The following is a 20,708-nucleotide window of genomic DNA, read 5'->3' on the forward strand; positions in this document are numbered from 1 at the left end:
CATGTTGACTGCTTTGGTGGCGGCGCTACCACCCGTTCATTTGTGCACAGCTGCTAGGGCAGCCCCTGGAAGCTTTGATGGCTGTGTCCTCTCAGAGCCACTTAAGAGGAGCCAGATAAAATCCTCAGATTGCATTGTTGAAATGTGTGCCAGTTTTCATGTGTTCACTTGCTCTAATTCACGTCTTAGACAACAATTGTTTGGTTATCAGCATTCTTAATCAAGCAGAGTAGCTAGCTGTTTGCTTTGAGTGAAGACAGCATGAGTAACAGGTCATTAGTACAAGAGCAATCATACACAACATGTGGCTCTATGGAAAGATGCTGGTGTTGTTCCAGAGATTCATTTCTGATCATTATCCTGCCTTGTTTTGTTGTACCCTCCACAATACTTAGCAGCATTGAATGATGTTAACACTGAAGCCCTGATATTGCCTGACAATCACTGTTGAATGCAGACCTTCTACTTTCAGGGTTACAGGCTTATTAAATATAATTCACTCTCAGTTATGTATATAAAAAAACATTTACTTAAGTTGTTTTTCTACAGTTGCTCTCTTTAGGGATGAAATAGTAAAATAGATGCTTTATGTCTGCACAATGCTCTTTCATTTATGCCAAACACATTCACTGCATTGCCATTTTGAAACCCCAAGCCAGGTCACTCAGCACATCACCTTTGTGGTGAGAAAATGCTATGACCATACGTTATACATGACATAACTGAGGTAGCAGATGGTGTCATGGTGTTCTGCAGTCAGTTGTTCTCCAGCATGCCTTACCTTTCTGTGACTGCACAGCCTGTCACATCTTATTGTTGAAATACTCATTACCAAAGATTCTAGAACAGAGCTCTCTCTGTTCTAGAATCTTTGCTCATTACTATGACCCAGTGGTGCAGAGGCAGTGGAGCCTGGTCTGACTTGGTGTAGTTGACATGGTGTTGATTCTCAGGGTTGGAGAGAGGCTAGAGTGTGTAGGCTTGGCTGTGCTGCTCTCGGCCTCTTGAACTGGCTCCATCAAGGACCATCAATCTTCAGCGGTTGTCAGATCCAGTCTCGCTGTAAGGATTGATGGTCATGCAACAATTAAGGTTTGTCTTTTTTTCTAGAGGCTTTAGCCACAGATGGCTGTCATCAGTAGCTTGATCATGCCGAGTTATGATCAGACAAGCTACTTAGGCAAATCCTGATTAAAGGATATTGTCAGTGTTTAAAATAGTCGTAATAAATAATAAGATGAAGCTGTGTTAGAAATGCACTTTCACAAGCGAGGATATTCAAGAAAAGGGGTTTAAAGATGGAACAGTATAAAGAGGGGCAGATTATCAGCATGCTGCACATCTGACCGCTGCATCCAGCCATCCAGAGGGCTGGCGCCGCCCCCAGGTGCCAAAACAGCTACTGGCCTCCTCACCTCAACTGAACCCAGGCAAGGCGACAGGCATCTGAACACTGCGTTCATGCAATGCCATGCGACTTCAAGTCCATTCAAGTCATTTGGTTAATTAATTTCTCTGCTTACCCAATTCACAGTTTATCATTTGGTCATCATTTGGTCATCGAAATATTTCAGATTTAAGGTTTAAAATACCAAAGGAGGTTAGGAAACTAGAATGACGTAATTATGTCAGAATATTCTGAATTAATAAGGAGAAAAAAAAAGCTACTTGACGGATGATTAAAGTAAAGCACATATTTTTCTCAATCTTCTGTCATTAGAAAATCAGTTAATTGAAGCAGATACAGCAGTCTTAGTTGTCTTGCCAGATTATGTATTATTTTACAAAGGGAATAAAAACATTATGTGTTCAGAAACAAGTGAATTAAATTACTAAGCGAATAAATGAATAAAGCAAAGCTGAGCATATGGCTTCACTGAATTAGAAAATCAGGGCTATTCAATTTCTGTGGGCAATGTTTTGATTATATTCTTGATTAATTTAACAAATCACTGCAATCTATCTCCTCACCTGTTATTCAAAAACCCAGATGTGCTCTAAATGAATGCTGGGTCAGGAGACACTAATCAGCCAGTGGAGGTCCCTTTCATGTTGGGTTTAATTAACGCTCCCTCATGCCTAATCAAAACACACCCTCTGCACTCATGCAACTGATGATCCATAAGCTGAAGCTTGCGGTATTTTAAAAGCTGTTATGATATACTGAGAAATGAGAGGAGTTGAAGTGGATCTTATGCTAGAAGAGCTGTTGAAGTAACGGAACACTCAGAAGCCTGGTAAGTGCCCACTGTGTGTGCTGAAACAGTGAAACAACTTCAGCAGGGAATCCGTACTGTTTCAGAAGTACTTCTTACCCCATCTTACCAACTACAAGGTATTCTTTAAGAAATCTTTTGGATCATATTGTTACATTTTCAAACTATATGTTAATCCATCTATCTATCTATATATCTACATCATGTATCTATATGTATGTATATACTGCTCAAACAAATTAAGGGAACACTTCAGTCATACACTGAACACTTCAATCATACACTGGATCAGTACTCTGACACTGTTTGGTTCTGAGTACAAGTAAAACTTTTGAGACGAGTATTTTATTTTGCAACAACTGTCAGACACTCTGTGAATGCAGTTTGAGAATGGAGAAAAGGGTGGAAGGTTTCAACTGTAAGTGTTCCCTTAATTTTTTTGAGCAGTGTATATTATTATTAATAATAATCATAATTTCATATCTCTTAATGATATTCATAACTTTAATAGAAGTGGATATACTAAGCACTATATGCAGTACTTGTTATGTCCACTTATGTACATATACATATATTTAAAAAAAAACGACTAACGATTAAAAAGGAGATCACAATAGTTGTCAGAACTAAATGAATCTCATGCAATCATATATGTTGACATTGCACAACTCCAACAGGCATATAACAAGACATTGTTCAGGTTTACAATGAAGCTAGTCCTCTGAACAGGACTTCTAATGGTTCCATTAGTGATGCAGACAAACTAATTCAATGTGGATGAGTAGAGCAGTGCTTCATTTGCATCCCAAAGCCCATCATGCATGCCCCCCCTCACCCCCCTCCACAAGCTCCATGAAGAGGACTGGTTCAGATGTAATTAATGTAATAGTGGCATACACACTCACCAACAATTACACACAACACACACACACACACTCGCATCTCCTCTCCTTGCCAGCATCCACCTACCATTCCATGGATAGGATTGCATCAGGCAGGTTAATTCATCTCTGTGGCTATCACAGACAATGGAGGAAGAGGACCGCAGTCACACTATGGAGACATAAAGCATCTAGACGTTCATTGATGTACTGAGGTGAGTGGATCTCAACTCATCCCATCACGCCACCTCATCTTATCTTATCATGACAGATGGATACACACTTGCTAACACTGATTAACTGAGAGACTGATTTGTTTAAAATGTCTGTAATGTTTGCAGACCTATTCCAATGAAAATTCAGATGTAGCTCTTTGAAATCATGTTGATAGCTTCTTTTCTAAAAAAAATCCATGTATTTGATTTTTCTGTCTGTGCTTCGTAAAAGCTCAACTCAACTTTATGGCTCAGTGTTAGGGCTAATGGCTTTACACATTTGAAATGGTTCTGAATAATAGTTCTCTGTCAGTTCAACTGTGAGTTGACCTCTGATTCCAGGCTCGTTTTCTCGGTGTAAGGATTTTTGTCTGTAGGTGATGCTATGCTTTAGAAATAGTGTAAGTGGATACCCATGATAGGCTGGTGAACTGTGCTTCATTTTCTCCACTTCAGCGTAGTCTGTCTCATTCACTGAGAGCAGGAACAAGACATACTTTCAGTCTCCTGGCAAAACAAATAGTTTAAGTGACTCTACTATCTGTTTACTTTTGGAATTGGAGAAGGTGAATTGGTGGAAGAGTGTGCAGTTGCTGTAGAGACTAAGCCCTTCTCCTCTGAATGAAGATTAGAGGGAGAAATCCATTAGTATCAGTCAGATGAAGCCAAATAAATGAATCAGACATGGGATTAAACTCTGCTTTCAAACAAAGCAAATCTAAACGTTTTATAAATATGCAGTGTGGTGAATTGAGTCAAACACATTCTCCAACACAGCCCAGTAAAGATACACTTAAACTGCAGCACAGTGCATTATGTCTGAGGTCATCATCCTGTATGTCTTTACCGCCTGTCACTAACAATCTCCTGCTGTGTCTGAGTGGTCAGGTGTAGGGGACTGGAACAGGAACTAAGGAAGAACTGTGTATGTGTGTGTGTGTGTGTGTGTGTGTGTGTGTGTGTGTGTGTGTGTGTGTGTGTGTGTGTGTGTGTGTGTGTGTGTGTGTGTGTGTGTGTGTGTGTGTGTGTGTGTGTGTGGGGGTCTAGAGTCTATGTGCCTCTATGTATGCCAAAGGGCCAATTTTTCCAATAATTTCAGGAGCACAGACATAATCTAAAGTATGTTATCCGTTGTCTTCTCTATTCAGACTCAGAGCCTGAGGCTGAAACCGTTCCAGCTTGTATCTTGTCCAAGTCCTGACTCTGTGTAGCTTCACTCTCTCTCATCAGACAATGGATTCCAGCATATCCTAGTGACAGGTTATGTCAGGTCATTTTTTTAGTCTGATATGAATTTTAGACGAGGTTGGTAATTGTATTCATGTCAGCGTCTAATAATACTTTGAGCAAGAACCATACTGGGGGGCAATCATATGGCTATTTTCTGCTGTGGCCATCAAGATAAACTAATGTGAACCACTTTCATTTTTGTCTAAATTAATTTTACATGAATGTGAGCAATTTGTCTTCAAATCAGGAAGACGGATTTTTTTACCACATCCATCTGCTTCTCATCACTTGGATAAGAGAAAGGTTAACGCACCATTACCATGCACCATAAACACCCATCGTCTGTTGCACGACCACAGCCTGGGAGCGATGAGAAGAGTGATCACTCGGAGCCCGTCTGAGGGAGTAGTGGAGAGCATCACTCGCCTCAGTCCCGCTGGCATTAATTAAGATTCAAATGGTACTGAAGGAAGACCGTTTTGTTTTCTTCCTCGGTCACACTTGCCAGCTCTTATCTCCCATCATCCTGGCCTCGCCCTGCCGTTCCCTTACAGGCTGAGTTCCAAAGCTGCCACTCATCCAACCCTCTCTCACAGAGCCAACAGCTTCTGCCACACTGGATTTGACTGCTGTAAACTGCTGTTAACAAAACATATTTATTTTGTTTATTTCTGGATGAATTCATACCAAAGCCCCAATACGCTTTTTATTGATATGACCAGATGGACACCAAAATCACAACTTCAGTAACAACAATCCACCATCAGTTGTTTAAATCCCATTCCCTTCATAAATGATGAAATAAATTGTCCCAGTGGTTACTGTCATTTCTGTCTGGCAAAAAAATGGTTCTAAAATGACTCAAGAGTACATGTGATAAGTACAAGAGGGGAAGGATCCTGGTGAGCTCTATCATCAGGTTTGGGGAAGACAGCTGGCTTGACACCTCGTCCATATCAGCAAAGCTGATGACAAGTATACTCAGCGGACTATTCTGGAAGGACATAGGGGCTTACCGACAAATCCCAATCAAATTCAGGACAGAGCCACTCTGACTGACTGAGTGTTTTCCTTTTGTTTAACGGATTCCCAGACTGGCTGGATCCAACCCACTGCCTACTGAAAAACACTCCAAGGAACCAAGTGACATGTTGTTTGATTGTTTTGCTTGTGCTCTACTGCCTGCAGCAAAAAACTGCCTTAGGGTTTATGTGCCCTGTTGATAAACTCTAAGCTGTCTGCTTTTTTCTCACTGGACTGACTAGATCTTTGTCAGGATAAAGCTTAAAAACATGTATTGCATAACATGGTGGGCCTCAGCCTTCTGATCTCACCAAATACTTGAGCCAACAAAATCACTTTGCCCAGACCAGTTAATTTCTTTACTGGGATATATGAATACAGAATCTCAATAGATTCTGTCTCTGTCCCAACCCACCATCAGTGTTCTAATTCAATGAAACACTAGTGAAGGAAGGTGCCTGCTTGATAACCCCAGTGAAATACTCACAACATGTGTTTTATTGGCGATGTGCTTTTCTTCTGTTGTGGCTCTTTGATTAGACATTCAGGCAAATGTTAGCACACCACTGGGGCATAGGCACTTGCTAAAGAAGCGTTTTTGTTGCTTTGTTGATGATCTTGTTTTGTATTGATGCTGAATCCCGCGTCATGCTATGTGAATTGGGCTTTTTGATCGGCCTGCCTACTGTATACTACAAGGAATATGACTCCTTTCCTGTGTATGTCTGAAATGAATGACCCTTTTCAGAGCACTTTTCAGACTCTAAAAAAATATTTGTGTGGTGACATAATTATTTGTGTCCAAATGTTTCTGTGTTTTTTGTCTGCTCTCAGGTCAAAAGACACCAAGATGAATGTGTCCTGGCAGGAGGAGTTCAATGCCTCTGTGTCAGGTGAGCCAGAATCCTGTGCCATCTTGAGAAACCCCAGCTCACGTATCGCCCTCTACACCTTCCTCTTAGCTGGCATCGTCTGCACAGTGGTGGGCAACTTTCTGGTGGTCCTGGCCATTGCGTATTTCAAGCAGCTCCAGTCTCCCACCAACTGTTTTGTGATGTCACTGGCGGTGGCGGACTTCCTTGTGGGGCTGCTGGTGATGCCCTCCAGCATGGTCCGCACAGTGGAGGGCTGCTGGCACTTCGGCGCCACCTTCTGCCAGCTGCACTCCAGCCTGGACGTCATGCTGTGCACCGCCTCCATCTTCCACCTCAGCTGCATCGCCTTCGACCGCTACTACGCCGTGTGCAACCCGCTGGTCTACTCCTCCAAGATGTCTCCTGGCCGCGTGGTCCTGCTCATCGTGGTGTGCTGGGCTGTGCCGCTGCTCATCTCCTTCGGGCCCATCCTCCTGGGCCTCCACAAGGCCGGGGTGGCCATCCCGCTGCCCGAGAACGTGTGCGTGTTCCTGGTGAACCGCGTCTACGCCGTCATGGCCTCTATGGTGGCCTTCTACTTCCCCATGGCCATCATGCTGGTGGCCTACTGGAAGATCTACAAGGCGGCCAAGCGGCAGGCCATGCAGATCAGCGCCATGGAGTCGCAGATGGCCGCCGGGGTGGGCAGGGACTCTAGTAAGAAGCAGCGGCACCGCAACTCCCTGAGGCGGGAGCGGAAGGCAGCCAAGACTCTGGGCATCATCATGGGCGTCTTCCTGGTCTTCTGGCTGCCCTTTTTCACCCTCAACATCGTGGATCCTTTCATAGACTACAGCACGGCAGGGGTGGTGTGGGACGTGCTCCTGTGGCTGGGCTATGTGAACTCCTCCCTGAACCCATTTCTGTACGGGCTCTTCAACAGGTCCTTCCGCAGGGCCTTCTTCATGATCATGGGCTGCAGGATCTGTCTGCCTGGATCCAACCCCAGTATGGACCTCTCCCTCTCGAAAAAAGACGGGAATGACCATCAGTAGATACAGCCACTATCAAGGCAACACTGTTATTGACATGAATCTTATGAAGGATGTGTCCTTGCCACTTTTGTCAGTTACATGTTGTGACAGACTTTTGTGGAATGGTAATGTTTAGGTTTCAAGGTCACAATAGTTTTTCTACTCTAAGGTAAAGGTGGTGTGTCCTGCACAAATGGATTTTTTTATCAAAAGTAACAAGCAATGTTATTAGCCTAAACCCGTTTTTCTGAACAACTGTGGTTAGAAAATGAATTTGTCTTCCTAAACCTCCAAACAGTCTGGTTTGAAGCAGTGCAAGAAATTAAATGTGCTCATTTGGTGGTGGTCTTCATGTCTAAATGCATGGTCTCTTGCTTCCTGTTTGTGTTCTCTGTGCAAATAAAACAAATGCTAATATGTTTTTTTAATTTAAGTAAAACATTTAAGTCTTAATGTTCCCATAAAAAAACTGCATTGGCTTCTGACTGGTTTGAGTGCCATCTGTGTGATCCCCTGTGCTCATGGCACAACAGCCCTGCTTTGGACATGTTATAAATATGACTGGTATGGAATTGCACTTCACTTGTTTTCACCACCCAACATTAGTATGCAATGTTTATCAGATTTATGTGTCTGACTACATTTTGGTGGCAAAAACAGACACTTGACACTAACTATACAATTTCACAGTAAATTGCATTTCCCCATTCTCCTTATCTGCTGTACATAAATAATTAGTAAATAACAGTAAATGTAAATGGAAAATTTGTTTAACTTTGTTCAACTTTGTTTCTTTGGCAACCCTATATTGCCATATGCCTTTGTCTACAGTATATATTGCACTGTGATGTTAATAATAATATATAAATACAATGTGATGTGCAATTTTTTGTGAAGGTTTTGTGGTTGTGAAATTAATAGGATAAGCATGGCCAGGAGAACAGGCATGTTGCTGAGCAAATAAGTCTATTCTAATCTTGACTCGGGTTTAGGACAAGAACAATAAGGTTTAGAACTCGGACTTACTTGTTCCTTGACTTCTGACTTAATCATCAGGACCTCAGACTTGTTGCTTGCCAAAAAAATATACCAGTTCTTTCATCAGCTTTTTTTGCCATGGACATAGTAATTGAATCCTTACACTGTGAAAGTGTGAGGACATAAAAGCAATTACAGTACATACATAGCTAACAAACTTCATATACATGTCTGTTGGTGAACAATATGTTGTACTCTATAACTATAAGTGTCAACAGAAAATTATACAAATAAAAAAAGTTAAAGCCTTGTCATTTCATCTGTCCCCATACTGGCAAAATTAGTTGAAATATTTATCATAGTATATTGGTATGTGTTGTGTTGCGTTAATGCATAGCCTTAGAACACATAACATCACATGATGTCCCACTGAGAACAGATCTAGAGGTGTCTCTCATTTCACGCTCTGATGGGTAGACTTCTCCCGTGTGCATGCTGGCCCTCACACAGCATTAGAGAGGTGGAATAGTTCTGTAAAAATAGAATTTGACACACAGCCCTCTTATTCATGCTTATGAAATTATTTTTGTCTAAAACTGGAGAGACAGGGTCAAACACTGGCACCAGCCTGACCAGCCGACCGGAATAATGGGGGGGGGGCAGACGGAGATGGAGACAGAGAGAGAGAGGGACAGAGGGTAGGAGGATAGGAGGGAGAAAGGGAGGATAGAGTGAAAAAGAAAGAAAGACAGCAGGACAAAATGATAGAAAGAGAGAAAGGGAGACTAAGAGTAGCTGAAAGGGCAAAATCAGAAGGCTGACAAGAAGAGATGTGCTGAGAGATTCGGTTTGTGTTTTGGTCATGAATCACTGTGTTTGGCCCACTCTCCAAATGATTGCTGCGAAACGGCTTCATGGGTGTGACTACTTTCTAGTTTCCAGTGTGCTTACTTGACCCTTGCATTACGTTACAGGAAATGGACTGACATGCCCTGCTGTGTTCCTGTGTTTTTGGACGCGAGCTGGACAGGAAGTCTTAGCGTGGAGTATAAACACATGTGTTTTTGACCTATCTAGTTCACTCATGTCTATAATGATGAGAGAACACAAAGCATAGACAAGATGTCTCTAATGGGAGGGACAGGAACAAAAGGTCCAAGCTTTTGACAAGTTGTGTTTTTTAGATTAAACTGTTTTCAGATTAAAATGCTCAGCGTGCTTCATAAAAAAAGCCCCACTATTAAAATATGATGGAGCAGAAATTGAGCAACAACCATGGCAATGCTCTATAGATGATTACAGCTGAGGCTGTAAGGTGCTACAAACAAACATTATGATTTCAATTAGAATTGCATCAGATTGAAGACTAGTGGGATATAAACAGGAAAATAAATGGCTAACTTTAAGGTCAAAAGAGCACTTTAAAAGACGAGTGTGCCTGGGGACCTCAGCTGCTGTTGATTAAATTGCATGAAGACTTTGGATGGCCATTTGAACCATTCCTTTTTTATCACCAAGCACTATGAATTCAAATGATCAACATATTTCAGTTGGTTGACTTGATAACTGTTTTAAGGCTTCACTACATGTTCAACTATAAATCACATGTATATGGTTCCCATTGAGCAAAAATAGACACTTTCAAAATGGTAAATATTTAATTTCATCATAATACTGTACTTTGGGTGTGTGTGATGGTAATGGCATACAACATAGACCCATAGCATATTTGATTTTTTAGAGTTCTGCTATCAAAGACAATCTAACAATCCTAGATTTACGTCATCCACTGTTTAATGTGATGTTACAAGAAATGCTATCATCTGCAAAGATCAAGTGGCAAAATACTACTGACATCTACTGGGGACATCAGGTACTGGGTAGACAGAAACTAAAAAGCACAATTTGATTGATTTATTTCACTTTATATCAGACACAGACAGATATCACGACATTGGAAATACAAATAGAAAGCATCATTTAGCAATTTGATATAACTGAGTAACTGATGCAAGAAATGAATCTGTTGCTCAGCTTTCATACGGACAGTACCACTCTCGCCAATGGCTTTGTGGACACAGGGTTCTATCCAATAGAACATAGCAGGGTTCTATCCAATAGAACATAGCTTGTGTGTTGAAATGTCTGTCCATAGTGTGCCACATGTTGATTTGTCTATGTCTGATGCACAAGAGTTTGTTGTTTGTGTTTGTTTTTCATAAAGAGTTGGCTTTGTGCGGAAAGACAGATGAAATCATTTCCACTCCGTCAAGTTACTGGTCAGTGGTGGAACTCTTTAAAGGCCAAGAGTCTGTCTTTACATCAAGTGGTGATAGTTTTTACACTGTATTTTGGCAGTGTAAATTGGTGATAGCATTTACAAAAACATTCAGTTTTTCTCATTTGAACATATCCTAATCCCACTCTGCTCACCCACGAACACATCGCAACAACATTTTGCTTCAACATTTTACATACATCACCATCATGGATACCACATTGATATCACTTGTGCTTTTATCAAAGTGACCGGTTTAAGACTTTACCAAGGAGGGAAGTTTTCTGAAAGACACATAGTTTATCTGAACATTTAAAGGCAAAGTTTATAAATCAGTCTCATTTGCCTACTTGTCTCACGGCTCTGCATCAGCTTCAAAAGCAGCCCCCAAAAGCAGCAGTTTCCATGGCTTAAATATCAGTCTCCTTCAGGCTGTAGCAGTCAGTGAGGTCGTATATCTGATAGCTGCTCTGCTCTGTACAGTCATAGATGCCCATGGAGACGGTGTCGATCTCAGTCCTGCCTAGCGCTGGCGTGGCGGTCCGGCCTTGGCCACTGCGGATCTTGTTGGAGATGTTGTTCATCTTCTCCTTCAGGTGGAAGGAGGACTTCTGCAGCGGTGGGAAGAGGTTCCAGCCCCTCACGCTGAAGCTGCGGCCCTTGCTGCGGTAGGAGAACACAGAGCTGCTGCACGTCTCGCTGACCGAGAAGCCCGGCGGCCGGTACTCCCCACGCGGGTCCCGCCCTGGGGCCCTGACCGCCGTGCGCCAGCGCTGGTCATAGAAGCGGCGCAGGACGCGCCTCCGTCGCTGGCACTGACAGCGGAGCAGGCGCGTGAAGGCGCGCTGGAACTCCTTGCTGGAGCACGGGTAAATGATGGGGTTGATGCAGCTGTTGAAGTAGCCCAGCCAGAAGATGACTTTGAACACCATCTCAGAGGGCTTCACCTTGGGGAACAGGGAGCCTGCGATAGCGTAGAGACAACGATAAGACCCATTAATGCTGGCAAAACACTGATCATTAACACTCTTGCTCAAGAGTGCAGATTAGTTCTCCCTGAGTATCATGACATTTGTTGTGAAATCTAGCTTTGCTCCCACACTGCTTTGATTTTTGGAAATAGCAGTGCTAAGAATTCCTGCAGTGTACAAGACTGATATTTAAATGGAGACAACATGAATGATTTGGAAGCACTAACCAAAAATGAATGTTAAGTTTTTAACTGGAAGAGAGTCTGAAGTATTACTAATTAGATGTCCAGCAACTTTGTTCTTTCGATTTTTATTTGACAAAAGAGAATCTTTCTCCAAAACTCTTTTTCTGTTCAGGCACCTGGGAAGACCACAAGTGTGTTATATAACAGGTCAGTTATCAGGCCGCAGATTCTTTGGAAAGTCATTTGAGTTTAGGAAAGTCATTAAATGTGTAATCATCCCTTGAGTTTTAAGCATTACCCAGTTCTAGAGAGAGTAACGAAAAACATGAACAAATGATAAAATAATGAAGGAATTCTGGCTTCAGGGATCAAGCATGCACTGGGCTCAGATAACTGTTTTGGTCAGTGACATTCAGCCTCTATCTCTCTCTCTTTCTCTCTCCCTCTGTCTCTCTCTCTCTCTCTCTCTCTCTCTCACACACACACACCTACACACACACGCTCATGTAATCACACTCTCTCCAGAGCGTATGTTGCCACTTCGCCTGTCCTCCTCCCTCCTTCCGCTTTAGAGAGGCCAGGGGACTTGCGTGACACTATCTCACACATGAAACAGATGTCATCTCCTCGCCTCGGACACCAGGCTGCAATTTTGGGCATCGCGCCGGCCCAGAGTTGCTACTATCAGCCAGGCTGCTATTAATAGAGAATTGTGTGGCTGCAATGGGTCTGGGTGGGGTGGGGTGAGGTGGGGTGGGGTGGGGGCCTGAACATAGTGCTGGGAAGGTACTCTGGAAAATGAGTGAAATGCCTTTGGGCCTGGCCAGTCAACTCCAGGCCAGAGAGTGATCCTGTAATTAGATGTAATTGTCTGTCTGAGATAAAACGACTTTCCTACAGGGAGATGCTCTGTGGCAAAGTAATTGTGGTGTTTACGTATCTCCAAAACCACTAGAGCTCTGGATATTTGGCAGAAAAATAGAAAAAGTCTTGCTAAGTGAAAAAAAAAGTGTAATATGCCCTGATAATCTGACGGATAAACCGCCAAATGTGTTGTTTTCTTGATTCGTGATATTTAAGCTTTATTTTTACAGCAACATTACACATTTCAAAAGTTGCATTCCTTCCTACATATCTTCTTTGGGTTCTGTATGTTTATTTATTTCCCCTTTCCTCTAAGCAGAACAAAAGGCTACCCAGCATGTGTATGCTTCAGTTTAACACAGACACGGGGGCCCTCTCCATCTACCCAAGGCTAAAAAACAAGTGGAATCACCCACACACCCAATGGGAGCACGCAGGTTTGTTTTTGGTGTGAAGGACAGAGGCTGTTGATTGTAAACAGTGTGTGCCCTCCACCGCTTTTTTTCCCTGACAGCTTCCCCACCCCTTGCTGTTCCGCTTGCCTTTCATCTTTCCTAACACTCTTAGCCGTATTTAATACGTGACTTTCTCAAGCGAGCTCAAGCTCCTGAGAGGAAAGCACCTACCCTTGTTAGACTCCGCTGATACATTATTCAGTATAAGCTTGTTAAATTGAGCACCCTCACTTAATTGAGGTAATGATGTGTCATAGTTAATTAGGGAGGCATCAGGAGCTGTGACTGATTACTTCTATCAGATGTATACTAAATCTTCAGTGTGACTCAGCAGATAGATGAAAACAGAAACCACGGTGCCAGCTTGGGAAATAACACATTATGCACACAAAATAAATATCATTCCAATGAAAGGCTTATGACATACTTTGATGTTGACATACTTCCATACTTTGAGAGGACAGGAAATGTGTTCTGTAAGATTGGATCACATCATTCAAATCCTCGACATGGCAGTTTTACTGTGTTCTTCATCAACAGAACCAACAGAATCTGTCAATCAGGCCGTCATTCTGTCAGTCAGCTCGTAAACATCACTTGCCCTCTGCGCCTCTTCACAGAGGTGGAGGATCAGTAACATGACCCGGGGCATGCCAGCTATGAGGAGCGCTGGATGGTGTGTGAAGTGGGATGGGACTGCTTGCGTGGGATCCACACACTTAACTCACACGGAGGTTTGACATGCATCACCAGTGCCACACGATCCCTTCAGTTTCTCTGCCTGCTCTGCTTGCTCCCAACTTACGCCTGACTACTTTTATCTCCTGTCAACCACTTAAACTCACCACGTCTCTTTGTCACACAAGGCTTAACGGGCGTATTTCTGGAGAGGATTTTTTTTACCCTTTGAATCTTTGCATTCTCCCTTCCCTTTTCCTGACTCAGCGGCTTCTGTTGTAGAGCCACTGAGGGGGCGAGGCAACTGCTGAGGTCCAAGACCAACAGGACAATAGTCCCTGGCGTCGGGCCTCTTTGCCCTGCCCTTCGAGAGAGCCAGGAGATCAAAGCCCGCTGCAGCTCTGTGTCTCCTGACAGTTTGTGATGAACACTCCCAGCCAGCTTACTGTACGTGAGTCCGGGAGGGGGGGGGGGGGGGTGCAGCATGACGATCAGAAGTGGCTCAGGGAGACTCAGAAAAAACTAGAAAGACTACAAAGACTACAGCAGAGTACAGGCAGCTCAGCTTCGAAATTCCACATTTAGATTTGATCAGAGGCACAATGGATCAGCCAGGAGGTCTTACTTCAAAAATACCCGTAGCCAAGCTATTAAGGTGGAGATAGGAGCTTTGCCATGTGCTACTTAAAACAATGAGAAAGCAGAAAAAGAGGAAATTCAGTTAATGGAGAATCCAATTAAACAGGAAGCATAGGAGGAAATTTCACGGGGCGAAAAAATGTGTAACACAAGAGGGCTCAGTCACTGGAGAACCGGTTGTTTATAGATAATATTATATTCAGCAGTGCAGGGGCACAGGCTGCTGTTAATGTTTTCTTACAAAAATGTTTCCCCTTCAAATATCAAATGATTATGTCTTCATGACCTGTTATCTGTCAGTGGTGAACAAATCACATATCCAAACACCACATTTTATGTATTTTTATTTCATTTTTATTATGGTCACTTGAATTCTATTAACCAAACGTATTTCCAGAATCAATGAAAAAAAGCCCTTAAAATAACATGGCCTTGCTTTCGCCTGACTTAATTGTTTCCTTTGGCTGGATCTGCCTACCACAGAGTAGTGGGGTATTCTAAGTGGCATGGGAAAACACATGAAGACATATTAGTCATGCGCCACAGGAAAAAAGTGCAACGTGAAGGAATCCACCGAGAAATGCCTCGCACTATCAGTGAGTCATAGAAGATATCATCGCAATATTCTACACACACTGATTATGTATTGCTCCCTCTCTTATAATCCTCTAAGCATTTTACAGCAACATTACACAAATGAATCATAGGTATGACTTCTCCGACAACAGCATGCTGAGAGATGTTCTGTTAAATGAGCCTGGGAGGACAAAGAGATGTAGCAGATTTCATACGATATCAACACTATAATCTTTAAAGGCCACTATTTGTTACTCTCCGTTGTGATGTGAGCAAGTATGACTGTGTGCTGTTTTGACTCACTAACTTGACTAACTTGTGCATTTTTATCATTCAGTCTATTAGTCAGAATTTTAACATTTCCTAAACTTACTGAGTATAATTATAGTACTAATTTACAATGTAATTATGACCATGATGCAGTTTTCATACCACAATTTATCTTTGTAATACATCTGAATCAGCCCCATGCCTGCACTTGACATGTGCACGTGTATGCACGTACGCACTCAACCTCTTTACCAGCCCAGTTTACCCTCATACTTTATTACTGATTTAGTGCATAAACAAATAGGAAGCATAGAATACATATGTGTGTGTACACACACACACACACACAAAATCATGCTACACATTGTGTAAAGAGTACATTTCTAGTACTCTTACACAAACACTATTGTTCTCAAGATGCACAGCTCTGTAAAATGAACAAACAGTGCCAAAAAGCAGGTGATGTTCTGCCAATGTAACCTTGTGCAAGGCTATCTGTCATTACACATTCCTGTTGCAAGGTCTTCATGTGGCTGTGAAACCCCACGGCTTGGACAATCGTTTTTGTAGTGCTTCCTTCCTCATCAGTCCGGAGATAAAGCGAGGGAGAGAAGAGAATCGAGAGAGGTAGAGAGAGAGGTGATAGATATCCACATCTCTCCCTCCATATTGTACGTGTGGAACCGAGCCATCTCCATTCTGCTGATTGGGGGCATGTTGCTGGGCTTCAGGAAAAGGAAAACACCTCTCTTTAACTGTGCTCAATTACAGTGCTCATTACTGCAGTCATGCATGCTGCACTGGAGGTCAGAAGGGCTTCTTGGGAAAGCCAGGGGCTGATCCCCTCACCCACGGCATATGGAAGTCTGAGCCAGGAGATGTTATCTGGTTTACCATAACGGTCTATGCACATGTGTGTGGAGAAAAGGCAGGAATTTGCCTAATGGAGGGTTTTTTCTTGATTGTAGAGGGCTGCATATGTCTGTCAAGACTGGGCCTGTTTACATTCAGACAACTTGCCGAGGAGGGAAGCACTAGGAGCACTAGAGGAATTAAACAACTTCAAAGATGATGAATGTTTTTATGAATCACCAAGCAAAACAAAATGCACCCAACAAACTGTGCCGTGATGTTTCTGGCCCCCTTCCTGTTTTCAACCAATGAATCCTGGTTGGCATTCGCCTGAACGGTCATAAGCACTGTGGGCTCGAGTCCTGCATGATCGCTAATAACAGAGAGGAAGACAGATTTGCGGTGAGCAAATCCACAGGTGACACCAACTATCTTTACTGTGGAAAATGCTGGTTTTTAAAACATTTTAGATCTTTCCAAGAGCCAGCCTTAAGGACTATATTCCCAGAACTCGGAGCATCAGTGCTACCTCAGTGTGAATTAGGGCAGCTTTCTTTGTTTACCGTTTATTTTCAGTGATGGACTGTCTACCTTTAATGAGTCTTATCTGAGAGCTTTGTCTAATGGCAAGAGAAGCACACCCTCACACTTATAATTTTTCAAAGCAGGTCTTCCATTTGTACCCAAAATGAGGAAATAGCATCTAAATGTTTGCTTTCATCTTAGCTGCCTTTCATTTCCTAATATAGTCCTTCAGTGAATTAACACAACAACTACCGATACCCATTATGTAACCACTATGTTTAGGCTACCTCGTACTTATAGTGCAAAAACAACAGTTACATTTATCCATGATACTGTACATTGAATTCATATATTCCCATACAACTAAAAACAAATGAGCTAAGTAGAACAATTTGATTACATTACATCTTTCATGCAACTATTCCTTTCACAATGTAATGGTGTGTGTGTGTGTGTTTGTGTGTGTGTGTGTGTGTGTGTGTGTGTGTGTGTGTGTGTGTGTGTGTGTGTGTGTGTGTGTGTGTGGGTTGTTGCATATCTAAATTGGCCCTCTCAAAGAATTAAATGCCTTGAATGCTCAGCCCTGCAACTCCATTAGCCAAAGTATATGACGCTTCACACACAGCAAAGCCCACCTGTGTTAATTAGCTCTGATCGGAGAGTGTGTTTGGGCTTGTTTTGAGTGCTCCAGCTGTGAACATTGGCCAAATGTCAGTCTAGACAGACAGCATACTCTGAAGGGTTGAATATGATTATGGGTGAATGCAATAGAGGGATTGAGATCGCTTACGGTAATCTTTAAGCTCTAGGGGTGCCGTTACAACTGTGTTCACCAAAGGAAATATCTGTTATGGCAGGAGCCTATTGACATATTTCAGCATGGAGAAAAAAAGATGTGTGGTGATTATGAAAATACTTTTACAGGCATATACACTTGTTGTGCTCATTATAGACACCTGAATATAATGTTATAATGTTGAATTAATTTGGGCCGATATTAGATTTTAGTGCTATTTTAAGAAGCCATCATACTGTAGATCAAAAAGCACATGCTCTCACTCAATGACAGTGATGAATACCAAGAGCCTTAGATTTCAGCAGCGTTGGTGTTTAAGTCAGGCTGGGGTTTAGGGTTATCATTAGTCAGTTAAGAGTTAGTTTAGAATAGTTATGATTAAACATTTAAACTTTGTTGAATATTTGATAAGAAGCTACTGACATTTTTGTCACAAGATACATTTTGTTTGACATGTTTGTTTGATTGATTTTAGATGGAATTTCATATCTTATACTGATCTTGCATACTGTAACTAACAACTAAAAGCTAATCTAATTTATATGTAAATGTCTGAGGAAATGGTGTTTTATTTTTGTGTTATTTTGACCAGGGGTGGAAATGTTGATGATGTTATAAAATTATACATCAAGGTGTAGGCTTACTTCTTCATGCATTTACATGTGAGAGATTAGACCTTGTTAGCCCTACATCTGCATGACATTTAGCCATCAACCAATGTCACCTCATGATGCTTCTATAGCTAGTTGTGTGAAGCACAACATTGCCTTGTTTATGTTTATGTCCTTTGCTTCATGCTGGTGATTTACACTATAGGGCAACTTTTCACTGGATTGTGTATGCAAAGCACAAGTATGATGGATGAAGAAATGTAAAATAATCAGAATCCATACCTACCAAATAGCATCTGTATTCACATATTCATTCTATCACTTTTAATATGAACCACACATTAAATATGCCATTCCTGGATCATCATCAATTTCTCCCAGTAAATGTGATTGTGCAGTAGTCCATTATTGGTCAGTGCAGTGTCCTGTACTGCACATTTATTAACAATCACTACAGCTGACAACTATTAAATGAGTTAAATTATAGTACTGTGATAGCTGGCATTATATTTTACCAGTCAGATTTCAGTGATGAGAAAGGCTTTTCAAACCTGTTGTAGAAAGCTATATTAACTAGGTTGGAAATAACACAGAACATTTTACACATGCTTGCACCAAGAGTAAAATCAATCATTAGCCTATTTGCATTTTTAGTTTATTGTCACACCATACTACATTTTAGCAACAGTTATCTTTAAATCGAGGAACCCTAAATGAAAGAATATGATGCATCTGTCATGGCTTGCATGAGCTCACGTGTTTGAAACTTCATCAGAAAATCAGGATGAAAACTTACCAACGGGTAAAACGAAGAAGAATGGCAGCCAACAGAGGATGAACATCCCAACCACAATGGCCAGAGTTTTAGCAGCCTTTTTCTCCCTGGAAAACTTCATCAACCGCACGGAGAGTGAACTTCGGAACGGGTGGTTTTTACCCTTTGCGCTCGTGACAGGGTCCTCCGGCACACTCCGACAGTGTATTCGTAAGACCACTTCCATCGATTTATTTCTTTCCCGTTTTACGCCCGCTTCCAAACTTTTGGTTGTCCTGCGGGCTACTATATACACCCTGAAATACATGACCAGGATGACCATGAGCGGGAGGTAGAACGAAAACAAAGAGGAAAAGATGGCATAGCCCGGCTCCTCAGTAATTTTGCAGATGCTCTCGTCCAAAGGTGGCGGTTCCTTCCATCCCAGGAGTGGACCGATCGAAATGACCATAGATGACACCCATACCACTATTAGTATCACTCCAGCTTTTCTCTCTGTCATAATGGTCGGATACTTCAGACAGTGCTTCACACCAATGTATCGATCTATAGAAATGATGCAAAGGCTTAAAATGGATGCGGTGCAGCACAACACGTCCACGGCTGCCCAGATGTTGCAGAAAACCCGGCCGAAGACCCAGCATCCCAGGATCTCCAAGGATGCAGAGAAAGGCAACACAATAATGCTGAGGAGTAAGTCCGCAATGGCTAAGTTTACTATAAAGAAGTTTGTGACAGTCTGCAAGTGTCTATTGCAAAGAACTGAAAGAATGACCAATATGTTTCCAATAATTGCCACCAAAATGAATACTGCCAGAAAGACACCAACACCGATAACATCCAGGGTAACGTTCTCCAGTGTAACGTTCTTACAGGTACTGTTGCTGGTGTTATTATAGAAGTGGTCCAAAATGGTTGTGTTGCCCGCTTCCACTGAGTAAATTTCTTCATTGCTGGCGTTCCGTAACTTAGAATGTGTCATTTTGAAACTCCATACAGAAAACTTTAAAGGTGTGTTCCAGCATAAAATATTGGCCAGTTCATGACATCCTTAACATATACTTGCGTATTTATACATATACAAATGTGCAGTCACTGACGTCCTCTTACAGTAGGCTAAATATTTGTAATAAGCAATTCCTTCGCAGTTTGGCAAGAACATTGTGCGTGTTCAAAATATGAATGAAAAAAAAACTGTTTCAAGATCTTCGCTGACAATTGATGAACATTCTTATTCATTTTAAAAGGTAATTTCTTGGCATACCTTTATCAGTGTTGCTCTGTCATTTGAGGTAGTCACAATCCTCGTAATTCAAGCTTTAGGAGTTGTATAGCTCATTTAAAGCCAACCGCAACGCAAGATTGTTGATACTCCACTGGTGGCATCTTCAGTGATTTTACGAGAAACTGGATTAGAAAGTCTTTGTTTGGAGTCTGACTGAGTAAGGTCCCCTCCTCCGCTGCAAGTGAATTCGATGACGCGTGGTGTAATTATTGTCATTCCAACAATGTCCACAGGAGAGAGCTGTGTTTCTTGTTCTGTATTGTATGGCGAAGTGGCTTTGTAGGTACGCGTTTTCAGGATACATTTTCGAGAGTTTTGAATATTATTGAATCTTATTTAGTTGTCATTTAATTTCGTGTTGATGAGGGAAATCTGTATAGCCTAATAGTTGCTTTCATGTAGCCTACAAATGATCTGTTGCAGTGAGGACAGCAGCATGGTGCGCCAAGGTTTTGGAACGCAGAAGTATTAATTATTATGAAGAATTATTCAGTAGATGTTTCTATAGCATTACTTC

At 42.0% G+C, this 20,708-nt stretch overlaps 2 protein-coding genes across 6 annotated transcripts; one reads left to right on the top strand and one right to left on the bottom strand.

Annotated features, from left to right (window-relative positions):
- Positions 1-645: 645 nt before the first annotated feature.
- Positions 646-8,672, top strand: LOC125298876 (5-hydroxytryptamine receptor 4). 5 transcript variants are annotated; one of them, XM_048250128.1, is made up of 4 exons: positions 646-2,335; positions 3,175-3,312; positions 4,461-4,572; positions 6,400-8,672. In XM_048250128.1, exon 4 carries the CDS (start codon positions 6,416-6,418, stop codon positions 7,472-7,474), a length of 1,059 nt encoding a protein of 352 aa, XP_048106085.1. In that variant the 5' UTR covers positions 646-2,335; positions 3,175-3,312; positions 4,461-4,572; positions 6,400-6,415; the 3' UTR covers positions 7,475-8,672. The 5 variants fall into 5 exon arrangements, with proteins under 5 accessions (XP_048106085.1, XP_048105824.1, XP_048105998.1 ...); XM_048249867.1 differs by lacking the exon at positions 4,461-4,572; XM_048250041.1 differs by lacking the exon at positions 4,461-4,572 and having other exon boundaries at positions 646-2,237.
- Positions 8,673-10,331: 1,659 nt separating this feature from the next.
- adra1d (adrenoceptor alpha 1D) lies at positions 10,332-20,324 on the bottom strand. The gene is made up of 2 exons (XM_048239116.1): positions 18,928-20,324; positions 10,332-11,673 (listed from the first exon to the last, which is right to left on the bottom strand). Exons 1-2 carry the CDS (start codon positions 19,886-19,888, stop codon positions 11,120-11,122), a joined length of 1,515 nt encoding a protein of 504 aa, XP_048095073.1. The 5' UTR covers positions 19,889-20,324; the 3' UTR covers positions 10,332-11,119.
- Positions 20,325-20,708: the final 384 nt, after the last annotated feature.

Source organism: Alosa alosa, chromosome 1 (genome assembly GCF_017589495.1).
Source record: "Alosa alosa isolate M-15738 ecotype Scorff River chromosome 1, AALO_Geno_1.1, whole genome shotgun sequence".
NCBI classification, from domain to species: domain Eukaryota; kingdom Metazoa; phylum Chordata; class Actinopteri; order Clupeiformes; family Clupeidae; genus Alosa; species Alosa alosa.